Source organism: Chelonoidis abingdonii, chromosome 3 (assembly GCF_003597395.2).
Source record: "Chelonoidis abingdonii isolate Lonesome George chromosome 3, CheloAbing_2.0, whole genome shotgun sequence".
Lineage (NCBI taxonomy): Eukaryota > Metazoa > Chordata > Testudines > Testudinidae > Chelonoidis > Chelonoidis abingdonii.
Genome location: NC_133771.1, coordinates 101490243 through 101514947, shown reverse-complemented (window position 1 = coordinate 101514947; position 24705 = coordinate 101490243). Strand labels below are relative to the sequence as shown.

The 24705-nt window shown below is 40.4% G+C and overlaps 1 protein-coding gene across 11 annotated transcripts in view; it reads left to right on the top strand.

The window, feature by feature from the left end:
* PTPRK (protein tyrosine phosphatase receptor type K) overlaps positions 1 to 24705 on the top strand; it is a 656446-nt gene that overhangs the window by 564293 nt on the left and 67448 nt on the right. For all 11 annotated transcript variants that reach the window (XM_075063933.1, XM_075063932.1, XM_075063924.1 and 8 more), the window contains 2 exons: positions 1410 to 1683; positions 4934 to 4970. In XM_075063933.1, coding sequence (XP_074920034.1) covers positions 1410 to 1683; positions 4934 to 4970 — 311 coding nt within the window. The remainder of the gene's footprint in view (positions 1 to 1409; positions 1684 to 4933; positions 4971 to 24705) is intronic.

The following is a 24705-nucleotide window of genomic DNA, read 5'->3' as shown; positions in this document are numbered from 1 at the left end:
ATAGTTTTCTTGCAGTCACATGTGTGCACATTGAGATGTCCTTCCACTCTCCCTGCTGGCTTTATTCATGTAAACTGGCAGGATATTGCAATTGGCAAGTTTCCTGCTCTCCTGGCACTTCAGAGAGCAGAATACTTGTCAATTCCAATCCCTTGGCAGCTCACAAGAAAGGAGCTGCAGAGGATGTGAAGCAAAAGAGTGACACTTCCAAAACTCTGGTCAGTTTCACTCCTCCTGTTTGGAAGGCTTTTAAGCAGAAATAAAACTGACAATCTTGTCAAGTTAATTCAACTGTTTCTGCGCTTGCCTACAATTGGATGAGCATTTTTCAAGCTCTGGGGTACAAGAAATCCCGCCTCTCCCCCACCTTTCCCATACCTTTTTTTCCCCAGCAGAAGAACTCACCTCTGTTCTTCATTTAAAAAAAAAACATTCTGCTTCTGCAGAACATTAAATGGTGGTAATGAGTTGGTAACATACGGTAGTTATGTAGTTCCCCAACATGGAAAGAAGAATTATAATTACCTGTTCTCTTTAGAGAAGGTGATTTTGAAAAGTGACCAAACTTTGGACCATTTCAAGAAAGGTATTGGCAGGTTTGGATTGGAGTCTTAATAGGCTGAATGCCATCTGCTTCAGCAATTTGTAACATTTTATCATTGACAACTGCAGAAAAATGAGGCAGTCTATTTTGGTGGAGTGGACAGATTTCTGTCCATCTGTGCTTGTGTTACAGCATGTCACTTGTATTTTAGATCTGCATACCTCTGAGCCAAGATAGATGCCATAGCAAGGTCAAGAGGTGGAGAATCCTGTCAGCACATTCTGTCTCTGATGATATGACAACTGCAAATTGGTGCTTCAGGCACAGCCTGGAGGCAGTCATTATGTTGGGCCTTGAAGCTGAGCTTTCTATCATATCATTTCAAAGGAAAATGCTAACTTCAAATGCTTCAGAATATCAGACAAAGAGCTTAATCTATTACGTCTATGGTTAATGTCAGAGTCATTCATGGGTTACTTAATAACCAAAAATATCACTGGTGAGAGGGATTTTTTGTTTTGTTTTGTTCCTTTGTGTCTTTAGAAAATATGTTGAAAGAAGCAGTATTGAAAGAATAAGAAAAAATAAAATAATTGTATGTGTAAAATAAAATCAGTGAATACTGTTTTTCTGCTCTAGGCTAGGGCTGAAAGTAGTTTTTTTTTTTTTTAAATGCATAACAATAGTATAGCATTTGATGGCTGAGTTGCATAGGTTCAGCATAATTTTGCAAGCTTTTGTTTCTCTTTTCCCATCCAGTGTTTTTTTGAACTGAGCCCCACAGTGCCATTTGGCATCATGTTTTTGTGCAGTGTGAGATTTGAGAATCACAGATTACCTGATCATTTTTTCTCTCTTTAAAAAGTGCTTACCAGATTGTTGTTGAGGAGCTGCATCCACACCGAACAAAGCGAGAAACAGGCACAATGGAGTGCTACCAAGTCCCAGTCACATACCAAAATGCTTTAAGCGGAAGCTCACCATATTACTTCGCTGCTGAATTGCCCCCTGGTAACCTTCCTGAACCAGCCCCTTTTACTGTCGGTGACAACAGAACATACCAGGGCTTTTGGAACCCACCACTGGCTCCTCGGAAAGGCTACAATATCTATTTCCAAGCCATGAGCAGTGTTGAGAAAGTAAGTACTGACCAAATTTTCCTGTTGGAAATAGCTCAGAAGGTATCCTTGGTGATGAATCTCAAAGTTCGATGTAGTTTGCGTTGGTGCTGTTTTAACCTTGCACTAGCTTCTATACTGTAACAATATGGCTTATTTTACACTATGCCTGCTTCTTAGTAACTGTTACTAGCTGAGAATTTAATAATTCTCAGTAATAGTTTGAGTGAAATAATTTCAGCTGTGTGATTCTGCCTCCTCCGTAAATAAACATCCATTGTTCTTCTCCTAACTCTCAATACTTGCACACTTCAAAAGATTAGATTACTACAGCATAAAGAGAATTTACTTGGCTCAGTAGGTTAATAAAATAATGAAAACTTTTCAGGATTCTGACACCAAACATCAACTAAAAAGTAAAAATCCACTGATTCTGAAGTAACCCCATGCCCATGGTATATTTGTGAGCATCTTTATACACAACTCTGCTTTAATTGCTTGACTACTGTGCAGTAGTTAAGGGCATGGCTTTGGATTGCTTTCATTACCTCCTTTTTCCATTTTTGACACAGTCATTGAGCACTACTGCTGATTCTGTATGTATATTGAAAAGAACAAAATGACAGGAAGCTAAACCCTGAAGAGGGCTCCAGGTGTGAAAAACATGACTTTTCAAACCTCATGCTGTTGTCATTGAATGATTTTCTTTTGTAAACTAAAATATGGGTGTGGGAGACTGTGTTCAGCACAGTAACTTGAGGTATTTAAATATTCAATTTATGAATTACATTTTAGATAAGTATAGTTCTATAGGAAATTGCTACATTCTCTGTATAGAGCCCCTATATATCAGCTGTGCAGGGGGTTAAGGGAAATTGCTGGGATATGCAGCTAGATTAAAGGCAAATGATCTTCACTGGATCCTTCTGAAAGAAATAGAAGCCATTTGTACCCTTCTATTTGGATTTCTGCTGTGGCTAATGATAAAGAAATCATGACTATCGACTAGATCTGCCATTGAGCCTTTTGAATGAAGTCTCACCTATATCTATAATTATGAAAATTGCCCCTTCATCATGTAAGGATAGGAAAAAATGCAATATCTAATGAAATTCCACACTGGAGCTACTATGGAGCTAGAGGAATTTTCTGATGATACAGACTTTTTCTCTTGCTAGACTTAATCGAGGCAAACAATGGAAAAGAAAAGCTACCTGTCGCACATTCATACACATTTGCCTCACCTTCTACATTAACCCACCTAACAGCTTTGTTGACTTCCAACAGCTAAACTAGGTTCTTGGGGAAATGATATTTCATACAGTATGTAGTGATTTAAAAATATAAACAGAACCAAAAAAAAAAAAATCCATGTTTCAGTTTCTGTATTTTGACAGGTTATGACCAAGAGGTGAGACACTTCTTTTTTTGTGTTTGTTTAAAATTTGATCTTCAGTTTGAGAGAGGCTGTGTATGTTTGTGAAATGGTCTTTTCTGGTATGATGTAAAAGCTTGCGACAGATTTGGACTCACAGTTTTCATTAGTTTTGTTTCCAGATGCTGGTGTCTCTGTTTTACACAACATACATGGAATACAATTGTACACTGTGACCCTGACCCTGCAAAATATTTCAGCACATGCTTAACTTTAAATCAGTGGGATTACTCACATGCTTAAAATTAGGTGTGTGCAAAAGTGCTCTTCTGGGTTGGGGCCTACATTACACAATGGTTGCTGCAGAGAGTTTAAATGTAGATACATTAGCAATACCTAAGCACAGGACCTGCTCCAGGCACCAGCCCAGCAAGCGGCTGCTTGGAGCGGCCAACAGTGAGGGGCGGCACGTCCGGGTCTTCGGCAGCAATTCAGCGGTGGGTCCCTCAGTCCCTCTCAGAGCAAAGGACCAGCCATCGAATTGCTGCCGAAGACTGAAGCAATGGTGGTAGTGCTGCAGATCGCGATCGGAGCTTTTTTTTTTCTTTTTGCTACTTGGGGCAGCAAAAACCTTGGAGCCGGTCCTGCCTAAGGAAAATGCTCCTTAGTTAAGATTGTATTGACATTTCCAGTATCAACCAGTGGAGCTTTTACCTGAGCTGAAAAATGCTTCTTGATTGAAATATGTCATAATTTTTTAGCTCAGGACCTCTCTTTATTAATTTCTACATCACTGATTTTCAAAGCAGTTGGCTTAGGCATTTTGAGTTAAATAATTCTTGTGTGTGCTTAAGTTAGTTTTTATTTTATTTATTTGTGGGGTTTTGTGGGGTGGGAGAGGAGTCAAGAAAAGAAAGAAGGAATCCTGGAGGCAATGACATAGATCCCAGCAAAGAAATGCTGCTTTGGGGAAAAAAATACAGACCTTATTGGATTAAAATGGATTTAATCATTGTCTGATTACTTGTTAAAACAGATCTAAATGGTTTTAAGGGGCCAGTTTACAGCCCATCACACAAACTTATGTAACTTTTTCTTGTTTCTGATATTAGCTTTAAAACATTGCATTACACCTAAAGAGAGAGATTAGACAAGAAGACCCAGAAATTAAAGTTAAGGTTGAAACTCTTACCCAGAGTGCATAACGAATTCATTTCTCTGACTTTTGAGTGATCTCATGCATTGCGTGAACCACTGGTGGAAAAAAATAAATACAATTTGTGTATGTATGTAAATAAAATATGTGCAAAGTTCTTTTGTGGTAAAATACCTATAAATCTAGAGCAGGGATTGGCAACCTTTGGCACGTGGCCCGCCAGGGAAATCTGCTGATGGGCCAGGACGGTTTGCTTACCTGCAGCGTCCGCAGGTTTGGCCAATCACAGCTCCCACGGGCTGCGGTTCACTGTTCCAGGCCAATGGGGGCTGCGGGAAGTGGCGCAGGCCGAGGAATGTGCTGGCCACTGCTTCTCGCAGTCCCATTGGCCTGGAATGGCAAACCACGGCCAGTGGGAGCTGCGATCGGCCAAACTTGCGGATGCTGCAAGTAAAAAAAAAAAAAACCATCCTGGCCTGCCAGCGCATTTCCCTGATGGGCCGCGTGCCAAAGGTTGCTGATCCTTAATCTAGAGAGAGATTAGGAATGGGTTAACAATTTTACTGAGATTGCCGCGTCTGTAGAGACAAAATTAGTTTACTCCTCAGTCTCCACTAATATTCCTAGAGCTCTTCACTACCATATGCAGTACTAATCTAAAGTACTAATACTGTTTGTGAAGTGGGAGAAATTGAAATACACAGTTGACTGTATTTTCTTTAATTTTCTCCCCCCAACAGGAAACTAAAACTCAGTGTGTTCGAATAGCTACGAAAGGTAAGAGGTTTCTCTCCCTCCAAGAAAAAGGGCTATTTTGCTTACTTCAGACTTAATTAAATATGGTATTTTTGTTATGCAGTTTTTGTACTTGTGCCCAGTGATATTGGCAGCAAAATATTTTGACTCACCTGGATGTCCTAACATGTAATCGGTTGCCACTTTTTATGTTTTGGTGTTTTGCCAGGAGAATACTGTTCCAGGAGTAAGCAGAATTTAGACAAAATAAGTAAAGCTCTGTTCAGTAGTTTGTATTCTCCAGGGTCTCGTCCTTGTGAACTGCTGGAGAACTGGAAGAAGCTAGTCAGCATGGGCTCAAGAGTTGAAAGTACACTTGTTTAAATGTCTGTCATGCTGACAGGTACTGGAGAGCTGGGTGTATTTTTTTATTCAGATTGAGAGATGCTAGGAAATATATCTATCTCTTGACTCGTCCATGAAGAGAGACAAGAGATAACAAAAGAGAGACAAGAAAGGCAAGAGAGAAGAGATACGCCCTGCCAGTCATCAGATACCCTGCCGGTATAGTGAGCTGGCCAAAGGAGGACATGGAGGCTGCCGATGTGAAGACCCGGAAGCTCCTCACTATGCACGGAGGTTTCCACCCCAAGTCCAACACCCAGAGACTGTATACCAGCCGGAAAGAAGGCGGGCGGGGCTTGGTGAGCGTCGAAAGCCACTGTCCTGGAGAAACCGGAACATCAGAGTTTAATCAGTAAGATGGCCCCCAAAGATGAGCTGCTGAGAAGAATGCCTTGACAGCAGCAGACATGGAGGACGACCCAAGCAGAAGAAGTGCCATGGCAAGACACGACCCTGCATGGATTACCACGACAGATAGCTGTAGCTGCTGACATTGGAAATCCTACCAGTGGCTGGAAAGGCTGGACTACAAGGACAGCATCTGAGGCACTGATCATAGCAGCAAGGAACAGGCACTGACACCAGATCATGAACAGGGGTCTACACACTAAGAGAGACACCTAAGTGCGAACTGTGTCAGAGGCTCAGAGTACAGTCCAACACCATAGTGGGCAGGATTGTAATGATGCAGGCAGGAACAGCATAACATGAACGTGCACAAACCAAGTGACTGCATGTGTACAGGAACATCTGCACAGCGTATGGCTAGACCAGACCTCCCAAGGACCAGATGGGTTAGCATTCCACAGAAGTTGTGGGAGAAGATACAGGGTAAGATTCTTGTGGACTTCCAGATCCAGACGGACCAGAGGTACTGGCCCAATCACCAGACATCGTTGGTAATTAGACAAGGAGCAAGAAAGATAGCGGTTGTGTGAAGATATAGCAGTGCAATGACACAACATCAGGAAGAAGGAATATGAGAGCTGGAGATAGTACCACGGGCCTTGTAAAGAGGAATACTAGATGAGGATGGGAAAGTGAAGGCCAAAGTGACCCAGTGGTGGTAGGAGCACTCGGGGCTGTGACTCCCTAAGCTGGTGTGATGGTCCAAACAGATCCCAGGTAACAACAAGAGCTCTCTGTCGAGAAAGTGGCAGTGCTAGGAACAGCTAAGATACTGCGCAGAACCCTCAAACTCCCAGGCCTCTGGTAGAGGACCCGAGGTTGAGGAAGACACATACCACCCATAGGGGTGAGAGGGGAATTTTTTTTATATAAAAAAATATGTATATATAAAAGAGCTCAGCGACTTGTGGATAGTCTTGACGGAGGGTTGGTTTGATGAAGGCTTTAATTTTTTTAATATCAGGTGATAGCCAAGTATGAGATTGAGTTGAGAGCTGCCAGTCAGTCATATTGACCCCACACATGGCAGCATAATCACACGGTGCCCATTCAAGAAATTATTTCATCTTCAAATGAGGATTTAGAGTACATCTTATTAGTATCTCCTGCTCTGACTGTATTTATAACCACTCATTTCACAGTTACTTGATTGGGTCAACAGCAGGGAGAGTGATTTGCTAGATTCTAGCAGCGAAAACAATAAAGGATTCCGAATGCTGGAACAGATCTCCTTGGAAGCCTAGTGCTACTCAGTGTTGATAAATGCAAAGTAATGCACATTGGAAAAAAAATAATCCCAACTACACACATAAAATGGTGGGGTCTAAATTAGCTGTTACCACTCAAGAAAGAGATCTTGGAGTCATCATGGATAGTTCTCTGAAAACATCCACTCAGTGTGCAGCATCAGTCAAAAAGCAAACAGAATATTGGGAATCCTTAAGAAAAGAATAGATAAGACAGACAATACCATATTGCCTCTATATAAATCCATGGTACGTCCACATCTTGAATACTGCATGCAGATATCATCACCCCATCTCAAAAATGATTTACTGGAATTGGAAAAGGTTCGAAAAAGGGCAGCAAAAATTAGGCTTATGGAGTGGCTTCTGTATGAAGAGAGATTAATAAGCCTGGGACTTTTCAGCTCGGAAGAGAGATGACTAAGAGGGGATATGATAGAGGTCTTGTGTAGTGTATTATTTATTCCTTCGCATAACACAAGAACGAGGGGTCTCCAAATGAAATTAATAGGCAGCAGGTTTAAAACAAACAAAAGGAAGTATTTCTTCGCACAGCGCACAGTCAATCTGTGGAACTCTTTGCGAGAGGATGTTGTGAAGGCCAAGACTATAAGAGAGTTCAAAAAAGAACAGGACAAATTCATGGAGGATAGGTCCATCAATGGCTATTAGCTAGGATGCCCAGGAATGTCCCTACCCTCTGTTTGCCAGACGCTGGAAATGAGAGACAGAGGATGGATCACTTGATTATCTGTTCTGTTCATTCCCTCTGAGGCACCTGGCACTGGCCACTATTGGAAGATAGGATACTGGGCAAGAGAGACCTTTGATCTGACGCAGTATGGCCGTTCTTATGTACTTCTGTTGTATGTGTTTGCATCACACAGTGATGTACAACATTAAATCAACTTTGGGTCTGAACAAATGGGTGGGTTCAAATTACAGTAGCATTTTTCTATCACTTCAATGATTGGTTCAGTTAAAAGCTGGTGGTGTGTTTACCTCTTATTATGTAGTATCCACAAAATGTTTTCTCCAGAACATAGAAAGGAACACATACTTCTCAAGACAAATTAGTATAATATTTTCTTCAAATGAATTAAGATGATAAAAGTAGGGAAGTTAAATGATGAGCTAAGCCTTCTGCAAAAAATAAATCAGTGTTAGCTTTCTTTTGTTTACCTTAGAAAATTAGATGTTTGAACTGAAATAAATTGTTAGCATGAACAAATATTTATGTATCAATATGCATATATTTCTGTGATTTAAGCATGGTGAGATCTTTAAAAGGTTCTGAAGTATCCTAGAAAATTTCAGGAAGTGTTAAAGGGAGTAAACAGTCTCTTTCATAATATATCACTATGGCTGTTCTAACACAATGTGGAATTGATTCCATTGGGAGATTGCGTAGGGGAAGTGACATGGAAGGTTGCTGTCTACTTTACTATCTCCTGTCAGTTGATCTCACAGCAACATGCAGCACAGCAAGAGTCCCATCAGGTGGCTGCTTGTGTGACCTTCTCTCCTGTAATAAAAATCCAGTGTGTGGGGGGCTCACTAGTCTGATTATTGGCTGCATAACCATAAATCAAGTTCTCTTGGAGCACCAGTATTGCCAACAATGTCAGCACTATATCCACTGAAAGTGCAATTAAAAGTAACATATTTTCCATCAGTTTAAACTTCAGCCATGCTTTCTAGGGTAAAATCAATGATATAGTTAGAGCTCCTTGAGAGGAAAATACTTTCACACTTAAAATATTGTAAAGTGTGTGTGTGTGTGTATAGATATACACATATATAAAAAAATTTAATTTGTTAGTGTATCAGACTGTCTTTAACATATGGGTGAATAACTTGGTTAATCTCTTTAGTTTGTTTCAGCTCATAGCCCCCAGAGATGCATATTCAACTTTTCCAACTAAAGTATTTTCTTTCACTGAAATGAATATTCACAGGGAAATCAGAAGTGTTTCACTGTACCCAGTATGTTGCCAATAGAGCCAGTGCATCTACTGTGAATTCAGTAAATTTGAACTAGATTTTGTTACAAAGGTTTGTTCAGTTCTTAGTGCTATCTCTTGTGACTTCAAGGAACCTGCAGGTAGCCAGTCAAATTAGGCCTTACTGTTGAATTTTGTGAAAAGTTTGGGTTTTTTTTAAATGACTTTAAAAAATCCATATAAAATCAAGGAACATTTCACCTACTTAAAGTTCAGGGTTTAAAGCAATGTTTCTGAAATGCAGTAAAGGCAGTCTGTTGTTAGCTAATTCAAAGGACTGGTTGAAACTAATCTTCCTGTTTTGCCTTATGGACTATGTGATCTGTCAGTTTACAGCTGTACTTTACACACTGTTGTTTTACAATATAGAGATGGGAGAAATATGGCTTCGTAATGCTAGCTGTGTTGTACTCTGTTGTTTGAAGAAGTGCATATCCCTGAAAAATTTAATCTTTAATTTAACTTTGAATGAAATTTATTCTAGTGACTAATTTTTCGCTTGTGCATAATATGATTCATATTCATATGTTGCATGCCATGAATTTTGTTCAAAGGGTTTCCAGTGATGCACCATCCCTATAACCATTGATTAAATTGTTTTCTGTATTGATAACAAACTAATAAGGGTCATTGAATTCAAATTGCAGTCTCTTCGTTTTCCTATACTCAGAAAATATTTTGGACACATCATCTTACATTTCCTACGTAAAAAATTGAGGTGATTGGAGCATGAATTCCTCTACAAGATGTTGCCTAGCTGCCTCTAAAGCACCACACTACCTTTGGTATATCTTGAAAAAAGTGTTAGGATAAGATGAGAGGATTATTTAATGGTTGCAGTGTTGAAATATGTAAGATGAACATCTTGAATTACGTAGGGACTCTGACATTGTGACCATGACCCCCTCTTCTGTCTTCTTTAATCTCATTACACTCACAGCATCAGCCTGAGTTCTCCCCATGACCTCACTGCATGCCTTGTCAACCTCACTCACAAGGAAAAGAGTTCTCAGTCATAGTCGTTATCAGTAGTTTCTGGATAGTAATATACGCACAATCTCCAGTTTTGGTCTTACAACTCCCTGTCAAATCACTAACCGGGGAGGGGGGAAGACAGTCTTGTAACTTCCTTAGTTCCATGTAAATTTTTTCAGGATATGAGGGAATAGTTTTCTTGATTAGGAAATGGAAGAGAAAGAAGAATGTGTGTTACAATGTACATTTAACATCAGCAAGTTCTGCGTGTAATTTGTAAAAAGAGAATGAGCAAGTTACCAAAATTTAATTTTGGGGGCAAAGTTCAACTGTTACACAGCACTGAACATACTTATCACTGTATAAATTATAAGGAATAAATTATCCTTGAACCTGCTTAACCAAAATATTGACAAATGGATGAATAAAGGATGATTGAGTGTACATACCTCAGCTGCAAAATCAGCCAAGGCCACTTAAAATTAAGCAGTATATTATTACTGATCAGTCATATTTTGGATTTCCATACATTTTGAAGTATGAATGTGCAAAAATTTGAAGTGAACTTTCACCATCATGCTGTATGATGGCATTTCATTTTACCATTGTAAATAGTGTCGGCTGCAAAGGAAAGGAAACTCTATTAAAAGAGCCGGAGAAGAATGATACTTGAAATAATTTAGCATGTGAATAGACATTTAAGAAGACAAATGGGACAACTAACTGCCAATAGCCAGAAAATGGATGAGGCAGTATGTTACAGATTGATGGTTAGTTATCAGGATGCCAAGTTTGACACTAATACTGGTATTTTGTCTAGCTTGTAAGTATTATACAAATAGGGAAAAATCACAAAATTAAATTAGGATAAAGCAACTATGTCAGGAAATAAATAGTGTGTAAGTGGTGGGACTGGTAGTCTAGTCCCAAGAATAAATACAATTCAGCATTCATTTTTTTTAATATGAACTCTAACCCCCAAAATATTGCCTTTCAATTTCAGTTTGTGTTGCTAGTAGAGGTGACATTATTTGATCCCTTCATTTGTATGTGTGTTCACTTTGTGCAGATAGGAGAAAATGCCTTTTGAAATAACACATGCCTGGAAATAATTAAAAAATAACAGAAAATTACTTTTTAATCTGTTTTTAGAAATAAAGTCTGGGTGGAACATTTGAGCTGTAAGTGTGCATTTGGTCCACTATGTCTAAAAGTTGTTATGCTGAATTCATTCCCGCTGCAACTAGGTCTCGATCCAAAGGCCACTGAAGTCAGTGGGACTCCTTCCACTGATTGCAGTGTGCTTTGGATCCCTAGAGGCTATTAATATGAATCCCTGCAGTTGTATCCTCAAAATTGTGACTGATGGTATTTCTGATCTTAAATGAAAATTCGTAGGACTTGAAACGCTTCTTGTAGCAGTAAATAAAAGTACTGAAGGATGCTTTGCATCAAGGGGGAGAGGGTAGAGGGTTTTTTTATTAGAAAATTGAAAGATGCTTCTGAGTTACTGATTAATTTTCAAATATGTGAAGCTTTCTGATATTGAAGCTACATGCATATATAATAGATTCCAAAGCCAGATGGGACCATTATGATCATCTATTCTGACCTCCTTTATAACATAGGCTATAGAATTTCCCTGAATTAATTCCTGTTTGAACTAGAGCATATTTTTTAAAAAATACAATCTTGATTTAAAAATTGCCAGTGATAGAGAATCCACCACAATTCTTGGTAAGTTGTTCCAATGGTCAGTTACCATGTCTGTTAAAATTTCATGCTTATTTGTAGTCTGAATTTGTCTTGTTTTAACTTCCGGCAATTGGATTTTGTTATACTTTTGACTGCTAGTTTGATTGTCTGCTAGATTATCAAATTATTGATCCCCATGTAGATACTTACAGACACTGATCAAGTTACCCTTCAGTCTCCTCCTTGGTTATGTTAAACAATATCAAGCTTCTTTAGTCTGACTGTAGGGCAGGTTTTCCAGTCTTTTAATTGTTCTTGTGTCACAATCCTACTTGAATTGTGGATACAATATTCCAGTAGTGGTGGCAGCAGTGCCAAATCCAGAAGTAATATAACCGCCCTACTTCTACTCAATAACCCCTGGTTTAAACATCCAGTTCTTCACACTGGCTTAGTTATTTTTACATCAGTGCTCCTATAATGTTTGGGAGGGAGGCACCATTGTGTTCATGCAATGTCTAATAGTAGAAAACATTTAAACATTCCCTAATGTCATTCAAAAGGTTTGAGAACAAAAGGAGATCACCTTAAGCTTTGTTACTTCAAGCACTTTTGCATGATATTTTTAATCTCATGCAGGGAAAAGTTTTACTGAGCTGTTGAGCCATCCAGAGGAGGAAATGGAATTTCAGAATGCCACCATCTTGGATTTTCCCTGTTCACATTTAAGATCATACCAGTAAACCATAACTAAAATTATTTTAACAACAAGAAATATATGATCCACCAAGTTGAATGGACCAGTACGATATAGCAGTAATTGTAATTCAAACAGGAGCCATTACTCAGAAGCATTTTATGAGTTCCAGATGCAAGACCTCTAGTCCAGTCATGTTCATGTAAATGAGATTGATATGAATATCCTGAGATCTACCAGCTTTCCAAATACTAATCTGAGTAAGGGATTTTTATTTCATTGATCCCAGTAGCTGTGGAATTCATTAAATGGTCTAGGCATCTAAACCTGTCTGATAGGCATTAATAACACTATTTTATTCAAATTGATTTCAGAGGGAATATTTGCCACACATTTAATTTTAGGAATGCTGATAGGCGAGCTGTGTTTGCTACTTGTTCATTACATGCTGGTCTTCGCAACTCAAGGATTCCTTTTAGGAATGTCAACAGTAAACTCTAAATTACCTAATTCCTTTGATACTTGAAGTATTCCCTGAGGTGAGCAATGTGAAATCAAATTACTCTGATTTATACATCATATAATCACAAGCAATGAAGAGCAAGAGCCAGAAATCACCTTGCATGGTACTGTGGTGAAGATTACAGGTTGAATTAGATTTGTTCCTATCTCTAATCCCCTTTATATAAAACTATCCATCAACTGAAGATGAGCTGTTTAATATTGCCTGAGAGCACTGAGTGCATTGTGTTCTGGAATGGTTATAAGCACAAGTAATTCCAGGTTTTTTGTCCCTTCTCCCAGTGTTCAGAAAATGTGGGATTTATTATTGCATTTTTAAGCAGAACCCCCCATTTACTGCTTTTGGGTGTAAAAGATTGCATTTTGAGTGAATCCAATAACTTTCTCAGGGAAATTTTATTTTTAAACAAGATGCCTAGTCAACTGTATCTTGCTGAGACACAAATTCCAATATTAAACTTGATTTGGGTTTGTACACTGTGATACAGCATGGCCGGAGGGCAGCAGGAGAGTGTTAGCAGGGAGCCTTATTCCCTGCAAGGGGAGGAAGGTTTGCTATAGATTAACTAGAGCACCTGTAGCCAATTAGAGCACCTGAAGCCAATTAGAGCAGCAGCAGTCAGTCATGTGATAAAAACTCCTGTTTCAGTCAGACAGTGTGGGAGTTGGAGCAGGAAGGTTTGGCTGGAGCAGAGAGCAGTTTGAAGGAGTTGGAGAAGAGAAGAGTTTTGAAGAGAGACAAAAGGAAAGTTTGGAAGAGTGCTGCGGTGGGCTGAGAAATCCAAAAGAAACCCTAGGTAAGGGGCACCTGGCTTGTGTAGAAGGAGGGCAAGAAGCCCCTTCACAAGTTGAAGGGCAGGAGAGGGAAGTAGCCCAGGGGAAGGAACCGCTAGTTCAAGTGGTTCACCACAAACCTCAGGGCCCCTGGGTTGGGACCTGGAGAAGAGGGCGGGCCCAGGTCCCTCCCTCTCCATTCCCCTCCTCAAGGACACTAGTGGGGTAATTAAAATACCGGTCCAGAGGCAAGCAATAGCGCCCTGAACCTTCTCCAAAGAAGAGAAAGCATGAGACCCAGCATAACAGTACCAGCAATTTGCCACAACACATTAAACTTTTGAAGCACAATCCTAATGCTTACTTCAATGTATTTTTAAAAAATCAACCCCTGTTCATTATGATTATTGTATTTTGAGTCCAAATATCAATATTAGCTTTCCTTTATTTTCAAATGTTTTTTGAAACAAATTGTTAGGCAGTGTTTCACATTTTCTATCTGCTTATAAACACTTTCACATTCTTAGGTGCTTTATCAGAATCAGAGAATAAAAATAAATAAAAGTAACACTATGGCACCATATTATGTTGTCCTGAACATTGACAGTGAGCTCTGGAGTTAAAGGATGAACTTTTGGGGCTTTTTGCTGCTCAGAGAAATCTAGCAACATTTTGGTAGTGTGTTATGGCTGGGTCCTACAGGACTTTGTGATTGTAACACACGTGGCTTTAACTGAGTGACTTATTTCTCTCTTGCTTTAAGAGAAGCTACTTGCAATGGTGACTGTATAAGCAGTACGGTGGGGGGGACAATGGAGATTTTGGTGGTTGTAGGAACAAAACGATCGCTTTAGGATGAAGGTTTGATTAACTTTAGTTCTGGGTCTGGGCCCACCATGACAGGAAGGAAGCCAAATTAAGTTGTTTAAAATACTATACCTATGACAGCAGAAATGAGGATTTTCTAGCATGGATCAGACTGGGCACTGAATGTGCTACTTCCATTGGGGTCAACAGAGGTGAGTACAGAGTCATAAATGTAAGAATTTAGACATTACAAAAAGTACCAAAGCTTCCTAGCTTCAGACTTTTCAGTGTGATAGATAGCATTTGATTCCGTTATTGTAGACATACTACTAAACTGATCTTTTGTTTCAGTATTGCTATTTGCTAGTACTTGTGAAAAGTGATAAAAAAAAATAAAATATCTGACATCTTCTGTTTCCTCATCTTTCTCATTTAATTCCCTTCCTTTACTCCTTCTCATTTTCTTTCAGCATTCCTTGCCTTTCTTTTTTTTTTCTTACGTCCCTACCCTCTTTGCACCCTTGTCCATATTTCACTTTCAAAATATGGTATTCCAAAGTGCTGAGAGAGTTAAGGGAAACATAAACCATGAGGTACGGTCTGCCTAGAGTACAGATTTTTCATTTGTATTCCTTAACACTGAGCAGTGACAGAAAAAACACATTATTAGCTAGTGTATCTCTGACTATTTTCCAGTAATCGTTGACATAGGAATTTCCTATTGCTTAGGGCCATGATTGTGAAATGGCTGCCATTTGTTCCATCTTGAAAAAATGTCTATGATTAATTCCTCTGACATTTTAAAAGTATATTAGGTAGTTGTTTCATAAGGGTATATGCTGACCACAGCATTTAAAAAAATGTACACCTTTTATGTATGTTTGGTGTTTAATTGTTTGCCTGATTGATTACATTAGGAAACATTTAAGCCTGGTCTACACTTAGGTTGGCGTAAGGCAGCTTTTCTTGACCTAACTCTGTAAGTGTCTACACTACAGGGTTGCTCCCGTGGATGTAAGTCCCCCACTACATTGACCTAATAACTCCACCTCCATGAGGCGCGTAGGTTGGTGTAGGTAGGGCTATGCAATGTCTGTGTAGACACTGCGTTACTTATCGCATGTCAGTACCACGCGGAGCTCACAGTTTTGAGCTCTGCTGACAGGCATTGACAGCCTGGGCTGTGGGCTCTGTGTGGAGCTCTGCTACCAGGTGATCACAGCACAGGCTGTAGGCTTCATGCAGAGTTCACAGCTTCTGTCAGCACTCGGCACCAAGCTGTCAGCGCCCAGCAGTGGGGTTCACAGTTTGGGCTGTCATTCCCTCACACTGCCCCACTTAAGTCAGTGAAGTGCTCTGGGTGAGGACATGCACCACCGGAAGAAGGAGAGTAATGTGGACATGAAAAGCCACAGTATTTACTGCAGTGACTGTATGTCAACCTCATATAGGTTGACTTAATGTGTAGCAGAGACAAGGCCTCTGTTGAGCAAATCTCAGACTAAGCCTGTGTTTCATAATTCCTCAGTTTTTGTGAAACCTGAATATTCTGCCTGTTTTAAAGTGAGCAGATTGCATTCCATGGGAGTTTAATGAACCCTAGAAAAACTGGTAATTCAAGACGTTATTACCATTATTTTGTAGATATGAAGAGATTCTCTGTTTAGTTATTTAACTTAGTTCTTTAGTGTCTCTCACTTTCTGTCCTTGATAAAGATCTAATACTGACTGGATTAGAATATGACAGTTCTCCAAGATTTAGAAAGGCTGCTAGCTAGTTCCCCGTCTGTTTGCAGCTACTTGATCACCATGCTACCCAGGAGACAGAATTTCGCATCTTAATCCTTCATAACTTTGCCTCCCCACTGCCACTGGAGAGTATTACCACTGTTTGCTAAATTTTGAAGTGCTTGTGAAATGTATTGGATTGAGAGCCCTGAATACGGGAGTCCCCTATCTACAAAATAGGTCAAGCACAGGCAGTGATGGTCCAGGCATATCCACCCTACCAATATGTCTCAACCCTTACCTGGAAGGATAATCTTTGTGTGTCACAATTCTGTTCATTATTCACTCTCTTCCTCACTCTTCTGTGGAAACTGCCTGTGTGGGTGCCAGTTGTGATCATTCATTGTTCTTATCGACTCTTGTCCACTAGGAAATGCATCTGACAAGACCATATAACACCTATCAGATATTTAACTATCTGGGTTGGATCAATATTGTGTCTAACAGCTGAAACAGAGACCTAGAAGTAAAAGTCTTTTTTTGCTGTTGCTAACCTTCAAACTTTCAGCCCTCAGAATCCTGTGGTTGAAGATCATCAAAATGTAAGGCAGGAAGGGACCTCAAGAAATCAACTAGTCCAGCCTCCTGCACTGAGGGTGGACTCAGAAAATCTAGATCATCTCAGAAAGGTGTTTGTCTAAACAGTTCTTGAAAACCTCCAAGGAAAGGGATTCTACAGCCTCCCTTAGACTATTCCAATGCTTGACTATCCTTATAATTAAAGTTTTTCCTAATATCTAATCTAACTCTTCCTTGCTGCAGATTAAGCCCATTACATCTTGTCTACCTTCAGTGGACATGTAAGACTGTCACCAGGTTCTGCCCCACTTTTCCCAGTCTTCTTTTCTCAAGACTAAACATGCCCAGTATTTTTAATCATTCCTCATAGTTCAGGTTTTCTGAATCTTTTATCATTTTTGTAAAAAAAAGAAAAAAATTTAAAGCGTGGCAGCCTGAACTGGAACCAGAACTCCAGCTGAGGCCTCCCCAGTGCCAAGCAGAGTGGGACAATTACTTCCTGTTACTTACATATCACCCTCCTGTTAAAGAGAATAATATTTGCAGGATTTTTTGCAGCTGCATCACATTGATTCATATTCAATTTATGATCCAAATCCTTTTCTGCATACTAGTGCCTAGCTTCATCAGCGATTTCCTATTTTGTGTTTGTGCATTTGATTTTTCCTTCCTAAGTGTAGTATTTTGCATTTGTCATTATTGAATTTCATCTTATTGATTTCAAACCAGTTCTCCAATTTCTCACTATTGTTTTGAATTCTAATCCTGTATTCCAAAATGCTAGCATCCCCTCCCAGCTTGGTGTCATTCACAGATTTTAGAAGCATATTTTCCACACCATTATCCAAGTCTCTAATGAATATATTGAATAGTGCTAGACCTATCCACTAGGTCAGTAACCCTGTCAAAGAAGGAAATTAAGCTGGTTTGGAGTGATTTGTTCTTCATAAATTTATGTTCACCATTACTTATAACCCTATTATCCTGTAGGTGCTTACAAATTGATTGTTTGATAATTTGTCCCAGTATCTTTCCAGGGATCGAAATTAGGCTGACTGATATATAATTTTCCCAGGCCCTCTTTGTTTCCCATCTTTAAAGATATGTTTACCCCTCTCCAGTCCTCTGGGACTTCACCCCAGATTTGAGCAGATTGATCATTATTGCAGCAGGCAGAATGTAGTTAAAAAATAGAGAGTTCTCATTTTGCCTTGTAAATGAATGCCACCGCGTTCACTGCATAAAAGTGGCTGAGAATTTGGTGATAATGAGATGGCAAATTGATTCTATTAGGATAAGAAATGTGTATGTCTCGATTACGAGAGCGGGTTATCTGCTTGCCATTATCAGGGTTACTTGTTTGCTGTGAATGATCTCTGGAGACACACATTCTTTAGCCAGATGAAATGGTGTTATTTAAATAAGTAAATTTCAAATGCACTATGGTTATGGTTAATTGAAGTTTTCTTATAAGCTCAAAAAGCTAAACACATTTGTATATACAGTTGTAGAGTAAGAAAGGTTTTCAACCTGTTACAATTCCATTGTTGAAGGAGTGGATCTAGACAAGGGATCCGAAGAGAACATTTTAGAAGCTCTGGGCTTTATTGTAGTTTTGTCAAAGCACTGGAGAGTAGAGCAAGCTCAAAAAAAATCTAGTGTTTTCCCTGAAGTATAAATCCTGTTCTAATGTATTTTGAGAAGCCAGTGCAGAGAACTGCTGTAGATATGAGTTTGATTAAATTAAACTCTTTGATTTGCCTTAAAAACAACACACACATACATGTATACGGATTGTTGCTCATAGGTTACAAACAATTCTCCTCTTTCCTAGGACACAGGCATTTCATTTTATAAGTCCCTGGTAGCCTCACTGTTGGTCAGGAACCAGGATCTTGTATGTAAGTTTACTATGTTGAACTCTGTTATTGATCCATTATCCTTTCAAACCAGTGTTAGGATAAAGGTATCTGTGCTGAATTTTGGATAGAACTCGAAAACACTAAGCATCTTCTAGAAAGAGAGAACCGTGCTATCTTATTTATTTGTTTTTCTCAGGATTTAGAATAATTAAGGAGCGTCCATACACAGACTCAGATCATACTGCCAATTATTTAAAATTATAAAAACAAAATGCAGTTGCACCAGCTCATCTTTCTACCAAGTAGCAGCACATTTACCACCCTCATACATTGGCCAATAGCCCACCTACCACTAATTAAAGCAAAACAAATAGGCACTGGAGTGTGCCCTGAAAGTCAGTAGATCTAGGCTATTTTGGACTAGGGTCAGGAGGAAATTCCAGAGTCCTTGTGGAGAATGTCCTGCCAGCTTCCCCCTTTCTGCTATATCAAGGGAAAATGTAGCATCATTGTCTCTGTGGACCACATAACGATGAAGAATTTGTATTGAAATACCCAGTCTCTTTTATTTTCAGTAGTTAATGTAACAAGTAATCCAATAATAACTTTATTCTTCAATTGCTCTTATCAGTGGTTCTGTATCTTAGTGGACAGTTTATTATGTAAGTTTCCTTTATCGTTAAAAATAGTAAAAATTAGTGATTTGGGGGTATTCAAAAGATGATTATCCTGGCACCTGATTTTTCTCTGTTTACCAGCATAAGAGGTACCTTATTCCATCACAGGTGTCAGTTACTGCCAGTTGTGATGGTATTTCCTGAGACACCCACTAGAAAATTAATTGAGGTGCATATTTTCTACATAAATCACTGAATGGCCATTGATGGTCATAACTTTTTGTCTCTGCAGAACTGGTTTGGATTCAAACTAACATCCTAGAGGTGAAAGACTTTTGCCATTACCAATACGCTTGGCTAGGAGGAACCTGTGTGTAGCAGGGTGCTGCAAGGCCCTCTTGGCCCCTGCCCCTGCTGTGCTGACAAAGTCACTCGGAGACCCTGGGATTCAGTAACCACTGGTGCTGTTTATTTACAGGTTGTGCTCCCACCATCTTTTCACCATACGCAGCATGGGTTCTAGTGTCAGTAGGGAAGAACTATTGCTCTGCTTCCACCTCCTCGCTTCCCTTCCCGGTTTCCTTCCTCCCAGCCTTTTATATAACCCCAGGCTAATAGGGTGGGCAGCTGTATCCCATTCACCAATTAGGTGCAGATTTTCTCTAACCAGCTCCGATTTACTTCCATTAATGGGAGCTGGCATGACAGAGGACTGCGTCACAGTTCTTGCCCAGCACCCTCTCTCACTATAATATAGTACTATGTTCTTATGTGTTATGCCATTAAATTGTGCTGTAACTTTTCTTCTTCATGTGATAGGTTGCCCAGAAGTCCCTTACTTTTTTTGTTCTCAACACCTAGTCTTTTTCTTTGCTATTTACTGGCCATTAGAATAGTTAGAACCAACTTACAATATCTTGAATTCTACTTGCAGAAAATTTTAACTATCAAATTACATGTAATAATTGAGATAAAAACGAGAGTGACAGATCACTAAAATATAGGCTATGCATACATCAAATTTCTCTTCGCATTAACTTTGAACTTGGTCATTTTCTTGTAAAATGATTTTTTAAACTAACAACTGTGTTGTCAGTTAGTTTTACTTACCTCACTATAGCACTAATTTTAAAAGCCATATGCTCTTTATCTCCTTACTGGGTGCCTAACAATGTTTTACAGCAAAGTGAGAAAAACAAGATATAATCATAATCCACACTGGAAAATGCAGCCATCAAATCATCATGTAAACAAAAGTCAGATAGAATTTAGCCTGTGATGTGAACATTTCTGCAACTTATTTTCAGCTTGGTTAAACGTCTTTGAAGGCATGTTGCTCTTTTTCCATGGGAAATATAAAATATTAAAAGCAGCAGAGAATCCTGTGGCACCTTATAGACTAACAGAGGTTTTGGAGCATGAGCTTTCGTGGGTGAATACCCACTGCGTCAGACGCAGGTAGTTTTGTTGTGACAAAATGTTTTGTTGTGACATTTCTCTCACTGTCTTTCCCAAAAGCATTGTGTTCTTTGTGGATGTTTTTGAATATTGTCCACTTTAAACATAGTCTTTTTCAAGTTTTCTGATGGGAGCTCTTTACTAAATAAATAGGTCTTGCTTCCATTGTGGTCTATATCGTTCTTTTAATTAGTCCTGAGTTATTTGCACAGTAGATCACCATTTTTTTCTGTGAACAAAATAGCTTGTCTGTTTGACAGTGCACTCACAATATAGTTAATATTCTCACTTTATTTTCCGCAAGCAGCTGACAAATCAAGACGTAGTAGGGATTTGAAGGTGCAAAATGTCGTTCTGTTTCATAAGAGACTTGTTCTGAGCATAAGTCAGAAACCCCTGAGTTCTCTCCTGACTCCGACGTGAGCTTCTGCCTTGCTGTTCGACAGCTCATTTGTGGCTAAAATCTTGTAAAGGGTTCTGAAGAATACAGGGAAAGTGCACAGGCATTTGCACATGCATAGCACTATTATTGCAGCTGCATGTACATACTAAGTATTTGCTTACAAAAAATAATTAGCTGTCAACATTTGTGCACTGTCCTGAGACCGGCCTGCCTGCCTTTCTTAAAGCCTGGCCTTTCATCTGTCTGCTCAGTTTTTCCATTTTTAAAATGTGACTAAAAGTAAATTCTATGGGTAGGAGTTGTAGAAGGCAGCATTTGTTATGCTAGAGGTAGAGACATGGCGAAATGAGTCTGGAACAAAACCTCTAGGGATGCTTCCTCCAACAGAGGGTTGAAAGGTGCTATCATAGAGATATTATAGATACCTCAGATACAGGACCAGCTCCACGTTTTCTGCCGCGGCAGCGTGATCACGCCGCTCCACTCTTCAGTGGCGGGTCCTTCACTCCGAGAGGGACTGAGGGACCCGCCACCCAAGACCCGGACATGCTGCCCCAACAGCGGCCAGAGTGCCGCTCCTTGGTATTGGCCACCCCAAGCAGCTGCTTCTTTAGCTGGTGACTGGAGCCGGCCCTGCTCAGACAAAAAGAACTATACAAGTGCAAGTGTCAGAATTATGATAAAGGGAGGTGAGTACAAAAACCGTATGACAGAGTTCTGGGAAGCAGAAGCTGATGTCGCACTGTGTTCAATGCAACTACAAGAAGTAGTTGCACTGGAGTAGTCTTTATTGGGAAGAGCTGTACCTAATTGGTGGATTGGGATGGACTAGGGAGAGCCCAAAGGACTAATTAGCTCATTACTTCAGAGTTAGAGAAGGCACAGGAAAGAAGTGCAAACTGATGGGAAGAGAAAGAGGCTAGCAGGTATTTCAAAAAAGGATATCTCCCCAGGAAACGTAGCTTCTGTCTCTTCCTCCCCCTCCCCCCCCCCCCCCCCTTCCTATCACTGTAGATGAGTGAGCTAAGGATTGCATCAGGGTCTCAAACTCAAATGACCATGAGGCCCACATGAAGACTAGTACATTGGCCCGAGGGCCACATTACTGACACCTCCCCCCTCAGCCCTGCCCCCACTCCACTTCTTCCATGAGGCCCTGCCCCTGCCCTGCCTTTTCCCACCCCTTCCCCGCCCCCATTCCAACCCCTTCCCCGAAATCCTCACCCCAACTCTGCCCCCTCCCTGCCCCCAGGGGGTGCAGATGGGGTGTGGCAGGGGCTCAGGGCCAGGAGTTGGGGTGTGGGGTGCAGGAGGGATATGGCAGGGGGTCAGGGCAGTGGGTTGGGGTGTGGAGTGCAGGGTGTGGCAGGGGGTTCAGGGCATGGGGTCAGGTGCAGGGTGCGGCAGGCAGCTCAGAGAGAGGGGTTGGGGTGCAGGAGGGGTGCGGAGTGCTGAAGGGGATTGGGTGCGGCAGGTGGCTCAGGGAAGGGGGTTGGGATACAAGAGGGGTGCAGGGTATGGCGGGGGCTTAGGGCAAGGGGTCAGGGTGCAGGGTATGGCAGGGGGCTCAGGGCAGTGGGTTGGGGTGCAGGAGGGGTGTGGCAGGAAGTCGGGGTTCTGGGTGCGGCAGGGGGCTCGGGGCAGTGGGTCGGGGTGCAGGGTGCAGCAAGGGGCTCAAGGCAGTGGATCGGGGTACAGGAGGGATGCGGCAGGGGGCTCAGGGCAGGGGGTTTGACTGCCATTTTTTCCACTGAAATTTTTTCCACTTCAAAAGTTATTTTTCCTCCCTTGGTATCCTGCTGTTAATTGAATTGTTTCATTAGACTGACCTCACGCTTGGTAAGGCAACTCACATCTTTTCATGTATTTATACCCGTTCCTGTATTTTCCACTCTATGCATCTGATGAAGTGGGTTCTAGCCCACGAAAGCTTATACCCAAATATTTGTTAGTCACTAAGGTGCCATGAGGACTCCTCATTGTTTTTGCAGATACAAACTAACACGTCTACACCTCTCAGAGCTGCACAAGTTTGTAAAGGTGGTAGGAACAGGTTGAAACCAAGCACAAGGTGTTTGACCAGAAGAAGGTCTCCGAGCAGTTTGTGGCTGGAAAAGAGACAAGAGTGAATGACAATTTGTATGTTGAATTAAAAACCATTCAGACAAAGATAGTCATAGTGAATTAATTTTAGTGGTGGGGATGAGTAAATCCAACCTAGAGAATGCCTTAAGATTGCTTTCATGATGCCTGAAGTTAGTATCATTAATGTAAATAATATTTTTTCTTTCTCCTTTTAATGATCTCAGACTGTGCATGCACCTGCAGTTAAACTCAACCATGAGTAGAATCTGGATTATACACAACCTTGTGTATATTTCAGCCTTTGTGGGTTTTTCTCATAATACAAATGTATAAATTCTTAATGCCATCCATATGCTGTGCAAAAATCCTCAGAAATCTGTAAAAATGAAAACCAAGAAGATAATTATGGGCTCAGAATGCTCAAAACGGTCCTAAGCCATTCTAACAGCTAAAGCTTTGTCAGCTGGATCCTAATACCCCATAACCTCTAAAATAACAAATGCTGCCTTCTACAGCTTCATCCCATTATATCTGGGCATCTGAAATCATTTTACCTGGGGGGAGGGGGGGGAAGAGAAAGCTCTACTTCTGAATTGAAAGCATAACTGTAGCATCTGTGCTACTGCCCCAGGTGCTATCATTATGTCCCGCAATCAGGAAAGCTTTTCTTAGATTTATGCTTCTGGGCATATGGACAACTACAAGTCTTTGGAGATATTAAGGTTCTCTCTCTTTCATTATCATCATCCTTTTCTACAGTCTTTTGCTAGGAATGCTACTAGATTTTCTCTTTTACGGTATGTGTTCATTTGATGTTTACTTTAAGCTATTTTAGAAAGTGATGATAGGCAATCAAGACTAGACATCATATAAAAATATAGAAATCCTGTCTCCAGGGGAATAATTTGATTACTCACAACACAATATATACACAAATATATATACACTGTATATGTCAGTAAAACAAGATCCTGATAGCTGAGTCCTCAGCATATGCTAAGAGAACAATACACGTCTCAAGTTTTGTCATACATATTTCTTTGCAGACAGGACCCCTCTCACTGTTACGGTACCAGTCAAAGGCAAACTCTTCTCGCCCTCCTCAGGCAAAAATTCCCTCTTCCTGTTTAAACCTAAGAGCTTTACAATGTATAGGTCATTACTAGTCTTGAGACAACTGTGCCATTGGGAGGCAGCATTGGTTTCCTTGCTATTTTCCCTTTGTCTGTTTTGTCCTTCTGTATTTCTCTTGCTTCTTTAAGTCTCATCCCATCTCCTCTTTAAACCCAAAACTTCTCTCCCTTCCCTCACCCTAAATCACTTTCTCTCCCTCTCTGTCACCTTTTCTCTTTCTCTCCCTCACTTTGAGCTCCAAAGAAAAAATGAAGTGAGGATTCCTAGGGTAGCAGAAACAAGAGGACTTCAGTAGATTCTGGAAAAAGGTGCCATCTGCCCAAAGCATGTGTGCACATTGTGGTCTCTGGAGTGTGCATTTTCATGCCATTCTCCCAT